This window comes from Diceros bicornis, chromosome 24 (assembly GCF_020826845.1).
Source record: "Diceros bicornis minor isolate mBicDic1 chromosome 24, mDicBic1.mat.cur, whole genome shotgun sequence".
Lineage (NCBI taxonomy): Eukaryota > Metazoa > Chordata > Mammalia > Perissodactyla > Rhinocerotidae > Diceros > Diceros bicornis.
Window position 1 is genome coordinate 34,723,168 of NC_080763.1, and position 18,822 is coordinate 34,741,989.

Sequence of the window (18,822 nt, forward strand, 5' to 3'; positions counted from 1 at the left end):
AGTCTTTCCCTTCCTAAGCACACCAGCTGTGCCCACTACCCCCAGTGCTGTCACAGCAACTGAGGAATATATACTCCATCTCGTGTCTCAGGAAAAGTCCTGGGGCTGGGAGGGGGAGCCATCTTATGCTTCATAGTGTTTAATTACAATCCACTATTGAAGACAAAGCAAGAAAGACAACATTTCCTCTACCACACTGGGTGACTAGATTGTTGGGCTTCAAACCCAGAAATACATTTTTGCTATCATTTTCATCTCTATGACTTCCCAAGTTCATGTCACAACCTTTGAGAAATGGACAAAAGAACTGGCTAGCCAACACAAGTCACAGAAGCCACTGTGTGGGCACACAGCCATGAAACCATATCCTCCATGTGGCGGAGGGAGAATATCAGAGTCCTGGAAGGAGAGACTTCTGCAACCACAGCAATGAGGAGGGACCAGGCCTGAGGCCCAGGGCATCCACACCTAGTGGGACACACACCTCTACGTAGACATAGTGCTCAGCATGATGCAGAGGCCCAATCAGAGGCCAGTGAGTAGATGAGAAGAGAATGGCCTTGGATCGAACCCAGACCTGGGTGCAAATCCCAGCTCAAGCACTTTCAAGTTGGATGGCCATGAGAATTTACATACACGCTGTCAGCTTTGGTTTCCTCATCTTCAAAATGAACCTAATACTACCTATCTCAGATGATTGACATTCACTCAAAAATAGATATGGATGCTACGATACAAGTGAACCTTGAAAATATTTTGCTAGGTAAAAGAAGCCAATCACAAACAGCCACATTATATGATTCCACTCATATGAAATGTCCAGAATAGACATATCCATGGAGACTGAAAGTCGATTAGTGGTTGCCTGGGACTAGGAGAGAATGGAGGAAAATTGAGAGTGACCGCTAACGGGTATAGGGTTTCTTTTTGGAGTGATGAAAATTTTCTAAAATCAGATAGTGGCAATGGTTGCACAACTCTGTGAATACAGTAAAAACTCTGAATTGTACATTTGATATGGGTAAATTTTATGTTGTAAATTATATGTTAACAAAGCTGACATTTAAAAAATAAAATAAAAACAGATCTAGAGCCCTCACTACGTGCAGGTCCTTTGGAAGCCGTGAGCATCTAGGTCATTTGATTAAACATTAGAATATTAGCTGGAAGAATAGGCAAAGTGACTCAGGCTGCTGTGAAGAATAAATTATATCTTACATGTTAAGCACTGAGAACTGCGCCTGATGCAGATCCGCAGTAAATGAGTGTTACCAGTAACATCATCAACATCACTTATTAGGCACTTCCTATGTGCCAGACACTGTGCTCTGTTCTTTGTGCACACTATCTCATTTAAGGCTCACAACCTCTAGGGGATAGGTACTGTGATCATTTCTGGTCCTCAGGTGAGGAGACAGGCACAAAGAGGTAAGTTAGCACCTAAGACCAGCATCTTGGAAGTGGCAGAGCTGGGGGGCAAATCTGAGCCCTCACACACTTTCTCTTCACACAGTCCTCAGCACCAGCAGCAGCATGGCCATTGTTACCATCATCAGCATTACAGGCAGGGTTCCCTCGATCGCTAGAATCGGGTTCAAATAGAGCATAAACCTCTGGTAGCTGCTGGCAGGATGGCTCCTACAGGTCTCTCCCAGCCACTCAGCTGAGCATCCTGGCAGTGGACACGTGGCTTCACCCCAACCCTGCCTCAAATTCCAGATAAGACTCTCACTGCTCCCTGGATTCATAGTGGACACCCCAGCTAGTCCAACCAGCTGCTGCCTCCTGAAGCCCTCGTGGCCCAGGCTGGCATCCTGGATTCTCTGCCAGCTTCCGTCTGCCCCCGCATCCAGATGTAGCAAAGAAACTGCCAGGCTCATAAGAAACAGAAGCCCCAATTTCCCCCTATTCAGAAAACATGTAAATTTAGACACTGTGTGTGTAGCAAAAAGCTCCCATCTGCTAGAGAGAGAGACAGAGTATTTAAGTACCTAACATTTCAGCCTCTTGAATTCCTTGGAGACTAATTTACATGTCATCATCATGGGGGAGACTCAAACTCTCGTCACGTCCCAGTGATACACGCACAAGCCACAGAGTCCTAATTAACAAAGGTTCTTAATAAAATCTCAATACAAACTAGGCAGTTCTGAGGCAGTTCTTTGAAATCATTGAATTTTCTAACAGAACGTTGCAGCCTTCAGCAGGATCAACACTCATTCCCTACTAAATTATCAAGCTAAACATTTTTTGCAGAGTAATGTAACAGCAGAATGGCCTCATTTTCATCCTTATTTTAAAAATTCTTTAAACCCTTTACTTGTCAAATGTGTGCCTGAAGGAGATTTTTAAAATATAGAGGAAGTTGATCTGAGTGTCTGTAAGAGAGGCTGAGCTCTGGCCATGTGGTAAGTTTCAGGAGAGCAGAGACAACATTCATCGCTGTCCCTCCAGGCCTGGAACAATGCTGGACATAAAGGTCACTCAGTAAATATTCACGAATAAATGAATGGACGTCCTCTCCAAGAGGCTGAATATACACTCACATCAATACTTGCTATAGACTCATGGAGAATTTAGTTTGGAATCTCAGAACCAATATGCTCCAGGCTCTAGTAAAGCTCTTCATTAATTCTTCTTCATAAAGGAAGGGGAAGATTAAAAAGGCCCTGGCACCTGTTGGCATCACCATGAGAGGCAATGTTGAAGAATGGAGATTCGCAGATAAGGGTGCAAAGATGTGTTTTGTCCTCTTTGCTGTCTGGACAAGGGCAAGTCACACGACCTCTCCAGACTTCAGCGTCACCCTTTGAGAAGCCTGAGAGGCTTAGATGTCTCAAAAGTCCCTTCAGATCTGAACTGAAGGGCGTGCCTCAGTGCACTCCCTTCAGTTCAGATCCCAGGCACACACAGAGGCACCGCTTGTCAGGCCATGCTGCGGCAGCGTCCCACATAAAGTGGAGGAAGATGCGCACAGATGTTAGCCCAGGGCCAGTCTTCCTCAGCAAAAAGAGGAGGATTGGCATGGATGTTAGCTCAGGGCTGATCTTCCTCACCAAAAAAAAAAAAAAAAAAGTCCCTTCCAATTTCTGGCGTGAGTTTTTTGGGAACTGGACTACATTTACACAAGTGAAAGTTTGTCTTCAGCACCCATCTCCCCCACCACCACCACATCCTGCCCTCTGCTTGCACCTGTGGCACCTCCATCCCACCCACCCCCATCACACACTCCTATCAGTGTCCAAGGCCCTCAGGCTGCTCCCTACACGGCTCCTTCCCAAAGCCTGTCTTCCATGCTCCTGACTTTTCCCTTCCCCACTTTACGCCAACCCATCAATACATTTCGGTCCTGTGTTTCATTCCCTCTTGGCCCAGCTCTCTCATAGCAACCTGATTAATTTGGCTGTACCACAGTGGGTAATTGAGAGTTCGTATGTTATCCAGAGGAAATATATTTGCATTTTAATAAGATGTGTCCTGGAGATGATGTTTTCACCCATATTTCTATCAACGCACTTATCATGGTATATTATGATACTTGATTATGCATCTATCTCAAAGGCTAGACTGTGACTTTTCTGGGTATAAAGCCTCAGATCTTTTTCATCTTTCTGTGTCTAGTGCCTAGTCCCATTTCTGCGGGCACTCACTTAACAAATGTTTATGGAATAACTACATGGATGAATGAAAGGCTGCGATGAATAGAGTAACTAACAGATTTTAGGCAATCTGATAGCCATGGGAAGGAGTGGTGTGGGTCAGTTGTAGACAAGGACTTACAGAGCCCCTCAAATCCCACTCTCTGTGGCTGTCGGCTCCGCCTGCCTTTAGAACTGAGCCTGAATGCAGAGATTATTGCCTCATGAGCAGGCATTCATGCTCCTATAGAAGCTGTGTTCTCACCCTGCCGGAGAAAGGGACCAGCACATCATAGGCTCTCATTAATTCAGGCTGTTGGGAGGCCTTCCAAGCTAAGGCCACAGGGCCTCGACTAGCAGGGAGTCCCATTATAGTCACAATACCGCCCGAAACTCCAGGAACAAAGTGACAGCGGGTATGGAGGGGACGCTGGCAATTTTTATTAGGCTCATTATACAGGACTGATAGTCAAATGCTTCCGAAAGGCATTTGAAATACATCAATATATGGGTGCACCATAGTTTTTGATTCATTGATTCGTTGACTCCAGATATGTAAATTATCACAGAATCAAGGGCCATGTAACAAAGCCAAGGAAAAGATTATTTTAATTAACAGAAATTGAAAATGTGGTGGCCATTGCTTTAAGATACACCCCCCTTTGCAACCAGAAGTTTGGAATTCGTTGTTGTAAACCAAAGACTCCAAGAAAAGCTTTTTTCCTGCCTAAATGTTTTCGAAAACTCCTGTGATTCCTACAAGAAGATAGAGTCCCCCAGGTAAGTCCCACATCCAGCACCATGCCTGGCAGGTAGTAAGTATCCTCCATAAACATTTGTTTAGTCAATCATTCAATATATGAGTGATTTAAATAACCTGTAAACTACAAATCTGATTGTGTCATCCATCCTACTTCAAATCATGCAGTGCCTTCCCATTATATTCAGAAAAAAAACATAACTCCTTCATATGACTACTATCCCCTGCATAATCCAGCTGCCACCCACCACCCCACCCTCATGCCACCATGCCACACCTCACTCTCCAGCAAGTACCAAAATCCAGGTCTCCTGACCAGAGTCCAGCGCTCTCTTTACTATGCCTCATTGGTTTTCTCTGCTCTTTTATAACACATTCAAAAAAATCTCAAGATATAAACCAGACTGTAAGTGAAGGAGTATTATCCAAAATGACAAGGGCCATGAGCCACCATCATCATGCACAGCTACAATTAAATCCAGACTATGTGCAATACATGACTTATAACCAATTTTTCATAGTAAAAATGGAAACACTGAGGAAATGATGTGCATGTGGCTTAGTCTGGGTGATAATGAACCAGTTGTAAGTCCAGGAATTGAAAATAGGGCCTCAGAAAGTGAAGAGTCATTCAGAAGTTAAATCACCAGTGTAGAATCACCCTGAAAGTCAGTCAGTGTGCAGGCCTGGAGGGAGGGAGTAGGGGAGGGGAAGGGGGTAGTTCTTAGATGAAGGAATAGAGGGGAAAACAACAGAATCAGAAGGTGGGTATAACGGCATACCCACAGCCTGAGAATTGTTCAGCCCGCAGTTACTATGGTTACAGACGCCATGAGAGTTGGCTCCGGAATGTGCTGGGGCCTCAGGCAGCCTCATTCAACCCACTCTTCCCCTGTTCTAGGGCCTCTCTTTGCCATTTTGTGGGAAAGTAACATATTCAACAAAGTGCATGGTGGCATTCCAAAGAAGCTGTATTCCCTCTCCTCTGCCCGGGGCGCAGAAGCCCCAAAACTTTCCTCAGGATATAAAATCACCTCAGAAATAAGCTAGGTGTGCAATGTTCGGAAACATGGGAACCTCTAAGGCATCACATGCATCCTGCTCCCTGGAAATCATTTTCTCTTCAAGAATGTGAAGAAAAAGCAACAAGGTGGTCAAAAAAAAATGTTTACTTGAAATGCGACAGGGAGTGCGAACAGTCCTCTACCAGTGGCTTTTCCCTGTGTGTGTGCCTGTCACCCCCAGGCACACCGTCCCTGCCATCTTGTCTACATTCTGACTTGTGCTTCAGTCACATCACACACACACGAGGGAGGTCTGCTGCAGATACACACCAAGACACCCCATTCCCTGACACTTCTACTGTTCAGCCCGAAAGATGGCCTGTTCTTCTGGCCTTATGCAAGGAGGCTGAGTTTCAGTCACTGAATCTGTAAAGAAAGGGGGTTGTCAAAGAAGGAGAATCTGTAAAAGAAGTGGGCCCATGAGGTGTCACACTCAACCTCCAGTTTCACAGCAAGGAGAAATAGGGTATATTTCTTATACGGTCATTTTTTGGTGAGTGCTTTGCAGATCTACAGGTAGCATGGCGCTCACACACAACAGGCTGAAAAGATGCTTTTTGTATTTGAATAGCCTGCTTGGACTGGTAGGTAGACTGGGGTCTATGATAAGACTGTATATTCATATTTTCTATAAATCTTCATCACAGTTACTGTCTTTCTAAAATATTATTTCAAGCAGTGGGTGAAAACAGAGGTAAATGGAGTTCACTGAATCCCGGTTCCGTGGGTAAGTGGGAATGCAGGGTTACACAAAATCAACCAGGTCTCTGGACTGCAGGATTATCAGGGAAGGTAGACAAAGTGTACAAGGGCTCCAGTGTTAACAGACAGACCTGGTGCAAGTGACAGAGCTACAAGGTGACTTTGGGCAAGTTACTGAAGCTCTGTAGGCCTCAGCCTCCCCATTCAGAAAGCAGAGATAGTAATTTCACCCGTTTCTTTGGACTATAAAGAGGATTATATGAGATAACGACTATAAAGCACTTTAGCACTTTAGCACAGTGCCTGGCACAATGATATTCAATAAATAAAAGGGGGAAATGCTTAAGGTGATTTTAAAATATGTCACCAAATTCTTTCTTCCCTTCCAAAGTGAGCTTAATCATCCCTCCTCCCCAAATGTGGACTAAACTTAGTGACTCTCATCTCATGAAAAAAATGTGGTGGTAAATCCTGCCATTTGTGACAACATGGATGGACCTTGAGGGCACTATGCTAAGTGAAATAAGTCAGACAGAGAAAGACAAATGTTGTATGATCTCACTTATATATGGAATCTAAAAAAAACCTGAACTCATAGAAACAGAGAACAGATTAGTGGTTACCAGAGGCAGGGGGTGGGGGATGGACAAAAAGGCTAAAGGGGGTCAAAACGTACAAAATTCCAGTTATAAGATAAATAAATCCTGAGGATGTAATGTACAGCATGGTAACTATAGTTAACAATACTGTATTGTATATCTGAAAGCTGCTAAGAGAGTAGATTAAAAGTTTTCATCATAAGAAAAAAAAATTGTAACTATATGAAGTGATGGATATTGACTAAACTTACTGTGGTAATCATTTCACAATAGATAAATATTTAAAATCATTGCATTGTGCACCTAAAACTAATACAATGTTTTACATGAATTATATCTCAATAAAACTGGGGAAAAAGAATGTGGTGGTAGTGACAATGTATGATTTCTGAGGTTAGGTTGTAAAAGGCATTCAATTCCACCTTGCTCTCTCTTGAATGGCTTGCTCTGGGGGAAGCCAGCCACCACGTTGTGAGGACACTCAAGCAGCGTGTGGAGATATCCACATTGGCAGGAAATGAGCCTCTCTCCAACAACCAGCAGGAATTTGCAAGTCACATGAGCAAGCCCTCTCAGAAGCAAATCCTCCAGCTCCAGTGAGGCAGTCAGATGACAGCAGCCCTGGCTGACATCTGACCATAACCACTGAGTGACTCCTAGACAGACCACCCAGCTAAGCTGTTCCCAAATTCCTGATCCACAGAAATTATGAGATAATAAACATTTATCATTGGTTTAGCCACTAACTGTCGGGGTTATTTGTTACACAGCAATGCATAACTAACAGCCTGCTAATGTGCATGAAGACTCTCCAGGAAGGAAAAAGCACACGTCATTCCGCAAATTGACTTCACCATGAAACCATGTTTTTTTCTCAGAGCATCTGATGAGACTAGTCTGTGTCCCATAGAACACACTTTGGGAAATGTTGGTCTAGAACTTAGCAGTTTATAAAGCTCGTTCACATTTATTATCTCATTTGATCATCTCAGCAAATGTGAAATGCTACTGTGAGGTGTTACTGAGATCTTTATTTTACCCAGGAGAAAACCAAGGCTCATAAAAGTTAAATGACTTGCCCAAGTTCACATAGCTAATAAAATTGGTAGAACAATAACTCAGACTCAAATATTATGATTCCAAACTATGTTTTTTCTCTGGCCTTTTCTCTGGTTTGATCAGAACAGCCTATGTTTTTTAAACCTGGAATAACAATTCCGGGAGTCCAAGAGAGTCCCAGAAAGGGGGTGCTGTGCAATAGGCCACCCTCCCAGATGATCTGGAGAATGAGACAGATGCTTCTCAAGAGGTTGGAGCTGGAGACTTCCCTGACTTCACAGAACAGGGGCCCCTTCAACCATGATAACAACATAACGTAGTTACCACCCACAGAGCCCTTATGATGCTCCAGGATGCTTCTGAGAGTTTTTATATATCACTTCATTTAATCCACATAACAAGCCAAGGCTGTCATTATCTCTGCCTTACAGTGAGGAGACCAAGTCACAGAGAAATGAAACTGCTTGCCCAAATCAGCCACTGTTAAGAGATACAGCTCAAACTGGGACTCAGGTTATCTAAGACTATCAGGGCACAAAGAGACCTTAGCAACTAACATCTCAACTCTCTCCTTTTCCATAAGAGTAGCAGAGTAGGCACTAGAACCCAGATCCTCCCACCCTAAGCTCCTCCCCTGTACAAAGGGTGGCATCTTGCCCGGAGGGTACATTAAATGATTATAACATGCGTTTACTCCCATCAGGTTATTTTAAGGATGTATATGCTGAACCCGATCTACCATAACTACTTCCCATAAGGCCTCAAATTCCACCATGAGAAATGAATGCCTTTGGCCTAAAGCAACACTCTCAACCAGTAGAATCCAGGAGCTGACGCAGGTTGGCTCATGGTTAAAAAAGGGAACAATAGATTGTCCCAAATTTGCAGAGAAAAATATAAGTTAATGGATAGAATCTTTTCATGTACAAGCTTTTCCTTTCATCAATTTTTCTTAAACATCTGGTGCCTGCTTTCTTGTCTCATATGACAAAAGTGAGTAAATGTTCAGTCGTCAAATATCACACCTGATACTGAGCATCTCTGTTCAGACTGTCAGGCTCACATCACATTAAATCTGCTAAGTTATACTATTTATCTTTATCCTGCTAAAATATTTGATGTGTTATTATTCGGGGACCTACAGGCCTGCTTACACATAAGAAACTCATTTTTCTGGTATTAAAATTGTTGCTAGCTTATATGTCTGAATTACAAATATTGGTATTCGGGGCCATTCTGCAAGGGTCACCATGACTTCCAGATTCTCCATCACTTGAGCAAATCTGCACTGTCTCTTCAAGTATCTCTTTTTACACTGCAAACAGTACCAACACCCCTACATTGGGTAGTTGAATGAAAAACAATTAGGATCCTTTGCTTAAGAGATAGCAATTGAGATCAGAACTCTGTAGGAAAGGCGGGTGGGGGTGCAATAAAGGAAGGAAGAAGAAAAGGAAGGGAGGGAGTGTTGAGGGAGGGGAAGTTCCCTATGATCAAGTGGTTTATGCATGGTAGCAGTTAATTCTCCAAATCCTATGTTTTCACTATTCCACTCTGCTTCCAAGTTCCCTCTATGGCAAGGGGAAGTACTGGAACCAAAGTTATGGGTAATACAGAAAACTGAATCCCCTGAAATCCTGTCCACCTACCCCTCCACACAACCTCTTATGCCCATCCCTCCCTGGCTCTGGGGATGGAGAGGGAAGAGGATGCAATTCCCCTTGTGACCACCCCCTCCCTTGCCAATGACCCCGGCCCTCACCCTCTACCCCAAACTTAAATGGAGGATTAGAAACACAGGTTTCATTTTCAATCCATAGAACTCAGTTCCAGACACTTATAAGAGAGAAAAGAATCTCAAACTGTGTCTGTAAAACACAAATAAATCTTCTAGAAAGTAAACATGAGGTTTCTGTTTCTCCATTCTGTGTAACAGCCTGGAGCAGATAAACAGTAAAGTCTCCACTGAGAGTGCCACTGGGACTAGAGCACAAGAGTGGATGGTGCCTTTGACCTCCGTGAGAAATCTGCCAGGTAGCTGTAACCAACATGGCATTGGTGCCACATTTAGGTAGATTCTGTAACCAAGTCAGGCAGAGCCGAGCCCCTAACCAACTCTAACCTGTCTGGATCATCCAATAAGCGCCCTTTAGAACAGAATCTGAGCACAGCAGAAGACTGTTGCTTCTATTCACCTTGCTGCTTCAGCCAAGGGAGCTGTCCAAACCGAAACTTCCTAATTGGCTATCAGTAAAATGGCTTCATTCTGTTTCATCATTAAACTCTCTAATTCCCTATGGACTGAGAGCAAATAGAATCCACTACCTCAAAAAACATGTTTCTTGCCAACAGTGGGCCCCTAGCTCTTTGCCTGTACTAGATACACTCCGTACCACATCTCAGTTGTTGAATTTTCCCAATTTGAGGCAAGATGTGGATTGTATTTTTTAAATGCATCTGATTTAAAATGATGTTCATATAGAGCCTGCTATGTACTGAATTGTGTTCCCTCAAAACTCATATGTTGAAACCTTAGCCCCAATGTGACTGTATTGGAGATAGGGCCTTGAGGAGGGAATCAAGGTTAAAGGAGGTCATAAGTTTGGGGCTCTGATCAATAGGGCTGATGTCTTTTAAGAGGAAGAGACACCAGAAAACTCTCTCTCCACGATATGAGGGCACAGTGAGAAGGTGGCCAACTGCAACCCAAGAGGAGAGCCTTCACCAGACATCAACCCTACTAGCACCTTGATCGTGGACTCCCAGTCTCCAGAACTGTGAGAAAATAAATTTCTGTTGTTTAAGCCACCCAGTCTATGGTGTTTCGTTATGACAGTCTGAGCTGACTAACACAGAGCACTGATGTTTTGGAAACAGGGTGGAATAGCAAAGTCGACCTTCCCAGCCTTAATTCTACCAGCAATCACTGGGATTGGCAAAAAGATGAGGAAGCTCCCTCGGACATTGCTGGAAAAGAAGCCTGAATCAAAGTTTGGCTCAGACAATCTCTGAAACAACCTCTTTCTTCTTTACTTTCTAGGATAATTGTGATGATTTTGGCACATTATTAATCCCCTTTGGAAAGCTGATTTCCAGAAAGTTGGATATTAAATCAAAAATAGATTATTTTCTTTCCAGAAAACCTAATCTATAGAAATGTGTGTTTGGAAACACATTAATAAAGATAGCACTCAAGCAACCTTGCAAGTTGAGCATGGCTCACATTCACAAGAGACTGAAATTTCTTTTTAGCCAGGAGAGCAGAAGTGGGGTCCAAGGGTCTTCAGCTGAACTCATGCGATGAAGTGCCGGTCACTGCAGGTATAACCTGCTGAAAACAGCCATCGGCTAAGGACTCACTGATTAGCTGTAAGCCTTTTTCCTCTAAGCGTCTCAGAGAAACCTCTGAATACACTTTTGGATAAGAGTGAATGGGAGAGTGTGGAATGGACAAAGACCCTGGAAGGGAGGAGAGCTCAGGGTAAAGTGCCCTGGGCATGAGCATCAAAAGGCCTGGGTTGGCCCCAACTCTGCCTGTTTGCAGACTTAGGCCCCTAAATAAGTCATTTACTCTTCCTATTCCCATCAGTAAATCTAAGACTCCAATATCTACAAAAATACGGTTGCTTAAAGAACAAATGAAATAATTTGTAAAAGGCATTCTATAAGCTGAAGGGTACTACATACATACGATATAGGCCTCTCCAGAATTTAAAGGATGCACTAAAAATGCAGCTTTTTAAGAAATTTAGCTCCAGCTCTGTGGCTTTGCTTCTTTCTTAAGTGGATTTAAATATCTAGAAAAAGCAACACACCAATGGCTAATATGAGCCAAATTATTAACTGGACACCAACCATGTCTTTGTCAGGCTGCATCCCCTACCTCACCCCCATTCAGCCTTTCACTCCTGCCAAAAGGAAGAACATTAGGAAACAGTCTGCTGGAGGCTTTAGAGAGCTGCGAGCCTGCAAAGAAGTGGAAACATCAGTGTGCCTTCCGACACCCCATTATTTAGGGATAGTCTTCCTTTTTCCTTATTTGTATTTTGCCATTTGTAGCATAGAGGAGTCCTGAAATTTCCCTCATGCATGAAGCCTTAGAGAGCCTCTCCAGTCCATCCCACCATCCATCCATTCATTCGGCAAAAGGTTATTGAGTGTCTACTATGTGCCGGGCACTTCCCAGGGCACTGGGGATATGACAGTGAACAAGACAGGGAAAGTTCCTGGTCATGGAGCTCACATGCTAGCCAGGGATGCTGGAATCAAATGTGACACATGAGTAAGTAAGATGGTTTCAAATCATGACAAGTGTCAGGAAGACAACTGAGCAGGTGACATAATAGAAAGTGGCAGGGCTGGGGAATGAGAGGAGAGCTCCCAGATGGGACAGGGAAGGCCCTGCTAACAAGGTGACATTTGAGCTGAGATTCAAAGGATGGAAAGGAACCAGCCATGAAAACAAGCATTATAAGCAGTGGAAAGTGCAAGTGCAAAGGCCCTGAGACAGAAACGTGTTTGATCTGTTTGAGGAACAAAAGGAAGCCAAGTGGCCCAAAGGTCAGATCAAGGGGGGAAGTTGAAGGGATAAAGTCAAAGAGGCCATGTCAATAGCCCCCTTGCACATGGGAGGAAAGTGAAGCCCAGAGAGGCTAAATGAGCAGCCCAAAGTCACACAGATAATTATTGCTACAGCTCATTCTAGAAACTAATTCTTTTGCCTCCAAATCCAGAATTTTTACACCATATTGATCTGCTTGCCTCAAGCTGTGGGAATATTGTTTGCTGATCTTATTGGTTTTTAAAAGCCTGTAACATACACAAAAGCAGCAAGCCAATCCCCAACTTCAGCAGAAAATCATCAACAAGTGACCCCAGTGATCTAAAATACACATGAGTTCTGCTGTGGAAGCCAAGACTTAGCGCCAATCTACTTTCCTGTTGCTGCTACACAAACAGTGACTCTGTTTCTTGAAGGTTTAGCTTTACAAATACGGAGGAAGGCCATAGCTCACCAGAGAATAATCATTTTACATTTAGGTCTTATTTTTGCACCTAAACCTCTTGACAGTGCTTTGCTTAATTCACCCAAGTGCAATCAAAACCAATCTGTTCTCAAACCACCTTCAGTTTGTGCTGTTAAATTGTCAGCTAATGGGGCTGTAAGCAAAACATCACAATTACAACGTCGTCCACAATCTGTGAGCACCTCCACCTGAAGATTCAAGTCTGTTAATACCCAAATCCTACAGTGCAGGGAACTGTCCCTCCTCTTTTCTATTATAATCTAGGTTCCCCTTCATCTTTGCCCTGCGAAACCCAAACCTCCCAAGAACAGACCCATAGTCTGTCCAGTGGCCAATGACTGGCCCACCAGAGGTAGACAGAGAGAAGCTATTTGGCTAGATGGGTCCATAGAGAAAAGAACGAGGGGGAAAGGCTGATTCTGCCTCACTCTTCTCCCTCCTCCTGCCCCTCCTCTTCCTCTCTATCCTCCTCCTCTTCCAATCGCTCCTCCTCTTCCTCTCTCTTCTTCTCTTCCTCCTTGAAGCAAGCTTCTCCACTCCCTGAGCTCTAGGAGCCTCACCAGGCAAGAGCCAGGAGTCTCAATAACATAAGAGATAGACTAGAAGAGTATTTAAGGGCCCATCCTCTAGTCCAACCCCACCACCTACTAGCTATGTGACCTTGGACAAGTGACTCAATCTCTCTGTTCCTCAGTTCCCTAACCTGCTAAATTAGGATTGTATCTTCCTCCTAAGATTAAGTAAAAAAAGATTAAATCAATTAATCTTCTGATTAAATAATAAATAATGATAATAAATAATATAATTAATTAATTGATATATGTGAAGCACCAGACAGTGCCTGGCACATAGCTCTATACGGGTGTGAGATATGCCACCCTCACTCTCCACTCTCCTCCTGCCTCCTCCTCCTAGCTAGGAAAATCTGTGGTCACCCCAACCTTCAGGAACAATTGTGCCTGAAGTCAGAGCACCTTACCGGAAGGCTGCTCAATGAGTCCTGATGGCAATCAAGTGTCAAATGGGGACCATAACACTTATACCATCAGATTAGTATTGTGAGAATAATTGTATGAAATAATGGACATAAAACAGCTGGCATGCAACGATTACTTATGGAATGTTGTTATTTTTATTGAAGTTTTTGCATATTTAGCACCGTTGGTTGTGACTGTAGATGCTACTTGCATGCTTCTTCACTGTGTCAGGCTGTAAATTGTGGGATCCATCTGCATTTATCACTGTGACACAAATACATAGAATGATGATCATCTAGAAATGTATTTTAAAGACCAAGGCCAGCTTCGCAGAATCAGCCCCACGGCCATCCCTAACAGAGTTCGTTGAAGATCCCGACCTGACCCTTTAGACAACTTCTCATTTGAGCCACCTCTTGGATGACTCAGGGACATGTCCCACTCAACAAGTCCTGGACTGAACTCCTGAGTTTTCCGTCAAGACTGGTCCCACCCTGGCTGCCTTCCCAGTCATTCCAACTAGTTCACCTCCACACTTTCTTCACATAAAGCCTGTAGATTTCGTGTCCTCCATAGCTCCCTACTCCATCCACTTCTCTATCCCCGTGGCCACCACCCTGGTCCACACCACTATCGTATCTGGTCCCTCACATCCACAAGAGCCACACAGCACTTGTTTTGAAATTTAGTTCAGATCATGTCACTCCTCAGCCTGAAACCCTTCAGTGGCTTAAGACAAAGGCTACTCTCTCCTCCTACCCCATAATCCCACCCTACCTGCAAAAACATAAGGCTTTGGGGTCAGACCCTATGGATTCCCCAGCCACACTTGAAAACACATGCTCCCCTGCTTTCTGCTCCAGCCATGGAAACTTCCTTTCACTTCCTCCAATACACATGCTCCTTCTGCCTCAGGGCATTTGCGCTTGCTGTTCTTTCTTCTGCAACAGTTCCCCTCTTCATTAGCCAGTTAATCCCTACACATCCTCCAGATCTCAGTACAAGTGTCTGACTACCACCCACCACCCTGGGTCCTTGTCAATCTCTTCTATAGATGCTTTCTTAAAACTCTGATGCTCTCCTTTACGGAACATATATAAATTTGCAATTATGCACTCCCCTGTGCAATGACTGATTTAGGTCTGTCTCCCTCACTGTAAACTCTAAGCAGGCAGAGCTTTTGTCTACACTATCCTGACTGTATCTCCAGTGCCTGGGACAGCACTTAGTATGTAGTACTTATTCAATAAATATGTTTTGCAGGGATCCGAAAAAATAAATAAATAAATAAGCCAAGGCACACTTCCCTATTTCCAGAGATCTAGAGACAAAAATAGAAAGTTTGGGTTGTATTTAAGGTGTAACAAACAGTCTCAGTGTTGAAAATAGGCAATACCTCTTCACTCTCTCTTCAATAGCCAGTCAATTCATAAGACATGTACTCAACAAACGGGTTTCCTCTTTTCCAGTCTGGAGAAAACAAATGCACTCGTAAGGAACACTAAACACACACACACATCAAATAAACACATTTCAACCCAAATACACACAGAGGCATCGCGGAGCCGACTCAGCCTTCAGATGAGCTAAGAGAAATGCTCAAGACCATTCTTGTCAAAACTGGACACGCGGTTTCAACTTGTTCTGCTCCCCTACTGATCACTCAGGAAGAGTCTTAACATCAGTATGCTAATTACAGACACCGAGGCGGATGCTAGGCACACACAAATCTGTCTTAATCGCTCCCTTTTGCGCCGAGGGAACATTATCCAACATCCGTAGGAGCTTGTACACGACACTACTGATCGGGCGGGCACACTGCGCGCCCCCACCCCGAGCCCTTGCCAGCCCCACCCTTCTCGCAAACCACTCCCCCCTTCCCCTTTTACTCTAAGCTGAGCCAAACTAGCAGCCCCGTTTGGTAATAAAACGGAGCGAAGACTCGCAAGGCCCCGTGGGCTCCATTATCCCGCATGCCCTAAGAGAAGGGCCACCTCCAGGGACTGTTGCTGCAGACCCGAGCCCCACTTGCTGCCAGGAAACCTTTCCCACTGGGGACACCAGGGGCAGGCGGCGCAGCTCCAGGTCCAGGGGGAGGTACCCCACCCATCTGCCAGAGAGACAAAGATCACCAGAAACAAAGGACACACACACACACAGTCGCACACACACAGTCAAAAAGCAGATACCGACGCTTGGTGCAATTCCAAGGCAAACAGCCGGCTTGGTGTATCTCTAAACAGATCTTGAAATTATCCAAGAGGGACAATGCTTATGTGATAATGACAGACACTATCTAGGTTTGGAACCCACGCTGCCTCCGCCCTCCTCCCACCCGCGCTGCAGTTCCCAGGCGCATTTTCCAGCCTTAGGACACACGCTGCCGGGAGCAAGGGTGCTTCCACTCATGGAAGCGCGCGCACGCAGGAGGAGGAGGCAGGGCGAGGGCGGCCAAAGTAGGAAATACCAACCTTTAGGATCCCAGTTCACCTGTTTTCTTGGAGTCTCGATTGGAAATTTCATTGCTCCGTTGCCCAGAAGGGGAGGAAATGAAAAGAATCAAAATAATAATTAAGTCCTCAAGCTTTACACGCCTTGGTACAGCAGTCCAACAAAACAATGTCCAAGGATGGGGGAGCCTTGGACTGGATCGTGGAGAAACCCCAGAGAAAGACAAGTGGAAAACACTGGCTTGGGAGAGAACTGGAGACGGCCTGGGTGTTCGCACCGGTCGAGGGGTGGCCGGTAGCGGCCCCCTGGGGAAAAGGAAAAGTAAGATCGGCGAATGATGTATGTAGAGGGAGCCTTGGGAAGATGAAAGAGCCAATCTGCTTCCCAAATGCGGTGCTGGCAGGTTGGGGGCTGAGCAGCCGGAGGGCCGGCGAGAGGGAGAAGTCCACTGCAGTATCACTCCAGCCCCTGAAGGCGTGTGCGCACACACTCCCGCACACACACACTCGCACACACTCGCCCGGGCGCGCGCTCGGGCGGGCACGTCAGCCTCGCTCGGCCGCGCAGAGCGCACACGCCCCACCCCGGCCGCGGCTCCTCGCCCCCGGGCGACGCCCCCCACTCCCCACCCCCCGAAAGCCATTGGACGTAGCGGTGGCTCGGCATTCAGGGAGGGCGCGGTGAGGGCGACCCTTCTGGCGGCGCGCTGCAGAAGCCGTGCCACGGCGGGAGGGCGAGCGGCGAGAGGAGGCTCCCGGCCGGGGAGGCGCGCTCGGCCCTCGGCGCCCGGCCTAGGGCAGCGGCCGGCCGCGGACTTGCCCGCGGGGCGGCGGGAGGCGGCGGGCGCGGCGACTGGGAAGCCGGGGTGGGCGGGGAGCGGGCGGCAGGCGCGCGCTACTTACTGGCTCGGCCGGCCGGCCGGCCGGCGGGCGCGCGTGGAGGCGGCCGCGGCGCGCTCGGTGGAGTTGCAGCCGGAGACACGCTTGGCTGCCTGGAAGGCGCTGCAGGAGGCGGAGGAAGGGCCGCGGCGGCCCCACCGCAGACCTGTGCCTCGGGGGTGACCTCTTGTCACCGCTCCCACCCTAGGCGCACCCCCCACTTCTTTTCTCACTTCATTTTTTCACTCCAGTCCCCTCCCGCGCCTGGTTCTCCCGCCTGAGCCCCGAACCCACATCCCCAGCGCACTTCGAGGCCCGTGCCAGCCATGAGCCTTTTGTTCTGGGACTGCTCCGCGTCGGCAGCGCTCTCCCCGCCCGGGGAAGCTTGCTCCCCAGGCGCAGCCCAGTCCCTTCCCCAGCTACCTGCAGCCCGGCTGGGGCCCGCTGCTCTGAGACCGGGGAGCAGGCTGGAGAGAGGCGCGGCAGCCCCGGAGGAAAGCGGAGTTGCCAAGACCTGGAGGCTCCGGGAAGCGGCGGCCTCGGGATCCCCAGGCCCTAGCAGGGGCAGGTGCGAAGGGACCCCTCGACATGTTCCCGGAAAGAGGCTAAACCTGGCTCATTCCCCCTACCCCTATTGTCACTGTCCCCGCCTGAAGCCGCATAGGGGCTTGCGGTGGGGCCTCAGTCTCCAGAAGAACCTGGTGGTGCTTAGATGCTCATGAATGGGCCACTCGGAATACCAATATGAATAATGTTTACGAATTACTTCAGTTGCCTAGCAACGGAGGCTTGCATATAGCAGATGCTCAAGAAATACTTGCTAAATGAAGACATGAATTGCATAAAGCAGTGCTGGACAAGAAGTAGTCTAAGTTACTGTCCATTCGACATATATCTTGACCCCTTCTTTGCGCTATCACTGTGCCAGGTGCTGGTGATATGGCAAAGAGCAAGATAGACATGGACCTTGCCTTCACGGGGCTTACTGTCTAGTGCCAGGAGGTGGGGTTAGATCGTCGTTCCCTTTACTTAAGAAAGAGAAAGTGACTGCCCAGCTCACCCCAAGCCTGCCTGCTATGGCCCTACACCCCTACACTAGCAGTTGCTCTCTGAATCACTCTAGGGCACCTTGAGGCTTCTGAGGAGCCCTGTGTCAGCTGCGTCTTTCTCATCATCCATCCCCCAGGTCACATCCAGGTTTCTGAGTCCCAAGGCAAGATCCACGGAGGTCCGCTGTCATCTGTGGGAAGGGTTGGGAAGTGCTTTGTCACTGACCCTACAGGCTGCGGGGACTCGAGCCCTGAGTCTTCCACAGACCTCGTTCAAGCAAAACTGGGGCCAATCTGATGGCACCACTCTGACTCCTCAGCCCTGTAGGCAGGCGCAGGTTCCCCGGGTGCTTCAGAGACACCTTCCCTGGGACTCTGCTTCCACACTTTACGTCCCTTTGCTAGAAGGCTGAGAGGATGGATGAGACATGGAAATGAGATAAACAAAGAATTTCTGCTTCTCCAGCCATGCCCCCCGACACACCAGAATGTGTGTAAATTATGCTCCAAAACCCAAAGGGAGCTGTTCCTCAGCTCCTGAGAAAGCCTTACTCAGAGCCTTACTCTATCCTCTCCTCCTTAACTGCTCACGGGCAGAAGGGCTCCAGCCCAGTCACT

The 18,822-nt window shown here is 46.6% G+C and overlaps 1 protein-coding gene across 1 annotated transcript in view; it reads right to left on the reverse strand.

Moving 5' to 3' along the window:
• Positions 1-16,738, reverse strand: part of KCNK10 (potassium two pore domain channel subfamily K member 10) — a 123,040-nt gene extending 106,302 nt beyond the window's left edge. The window contains exon 1 of the mRNA XM_058567491.1: positions 16,298-16,738. Within this exon, the coding sequence (XP_058423474.1) occupies positions 16,298-16,349 (52 nt within the window). The 5' untranslated portion in view covers positions 16,350-16,738. The remainder of the gene's footprint in view (positions 1-16,297) is intronic.
• Positions 16,739-18,822: the final 2,084 nt, after the last annotated feature.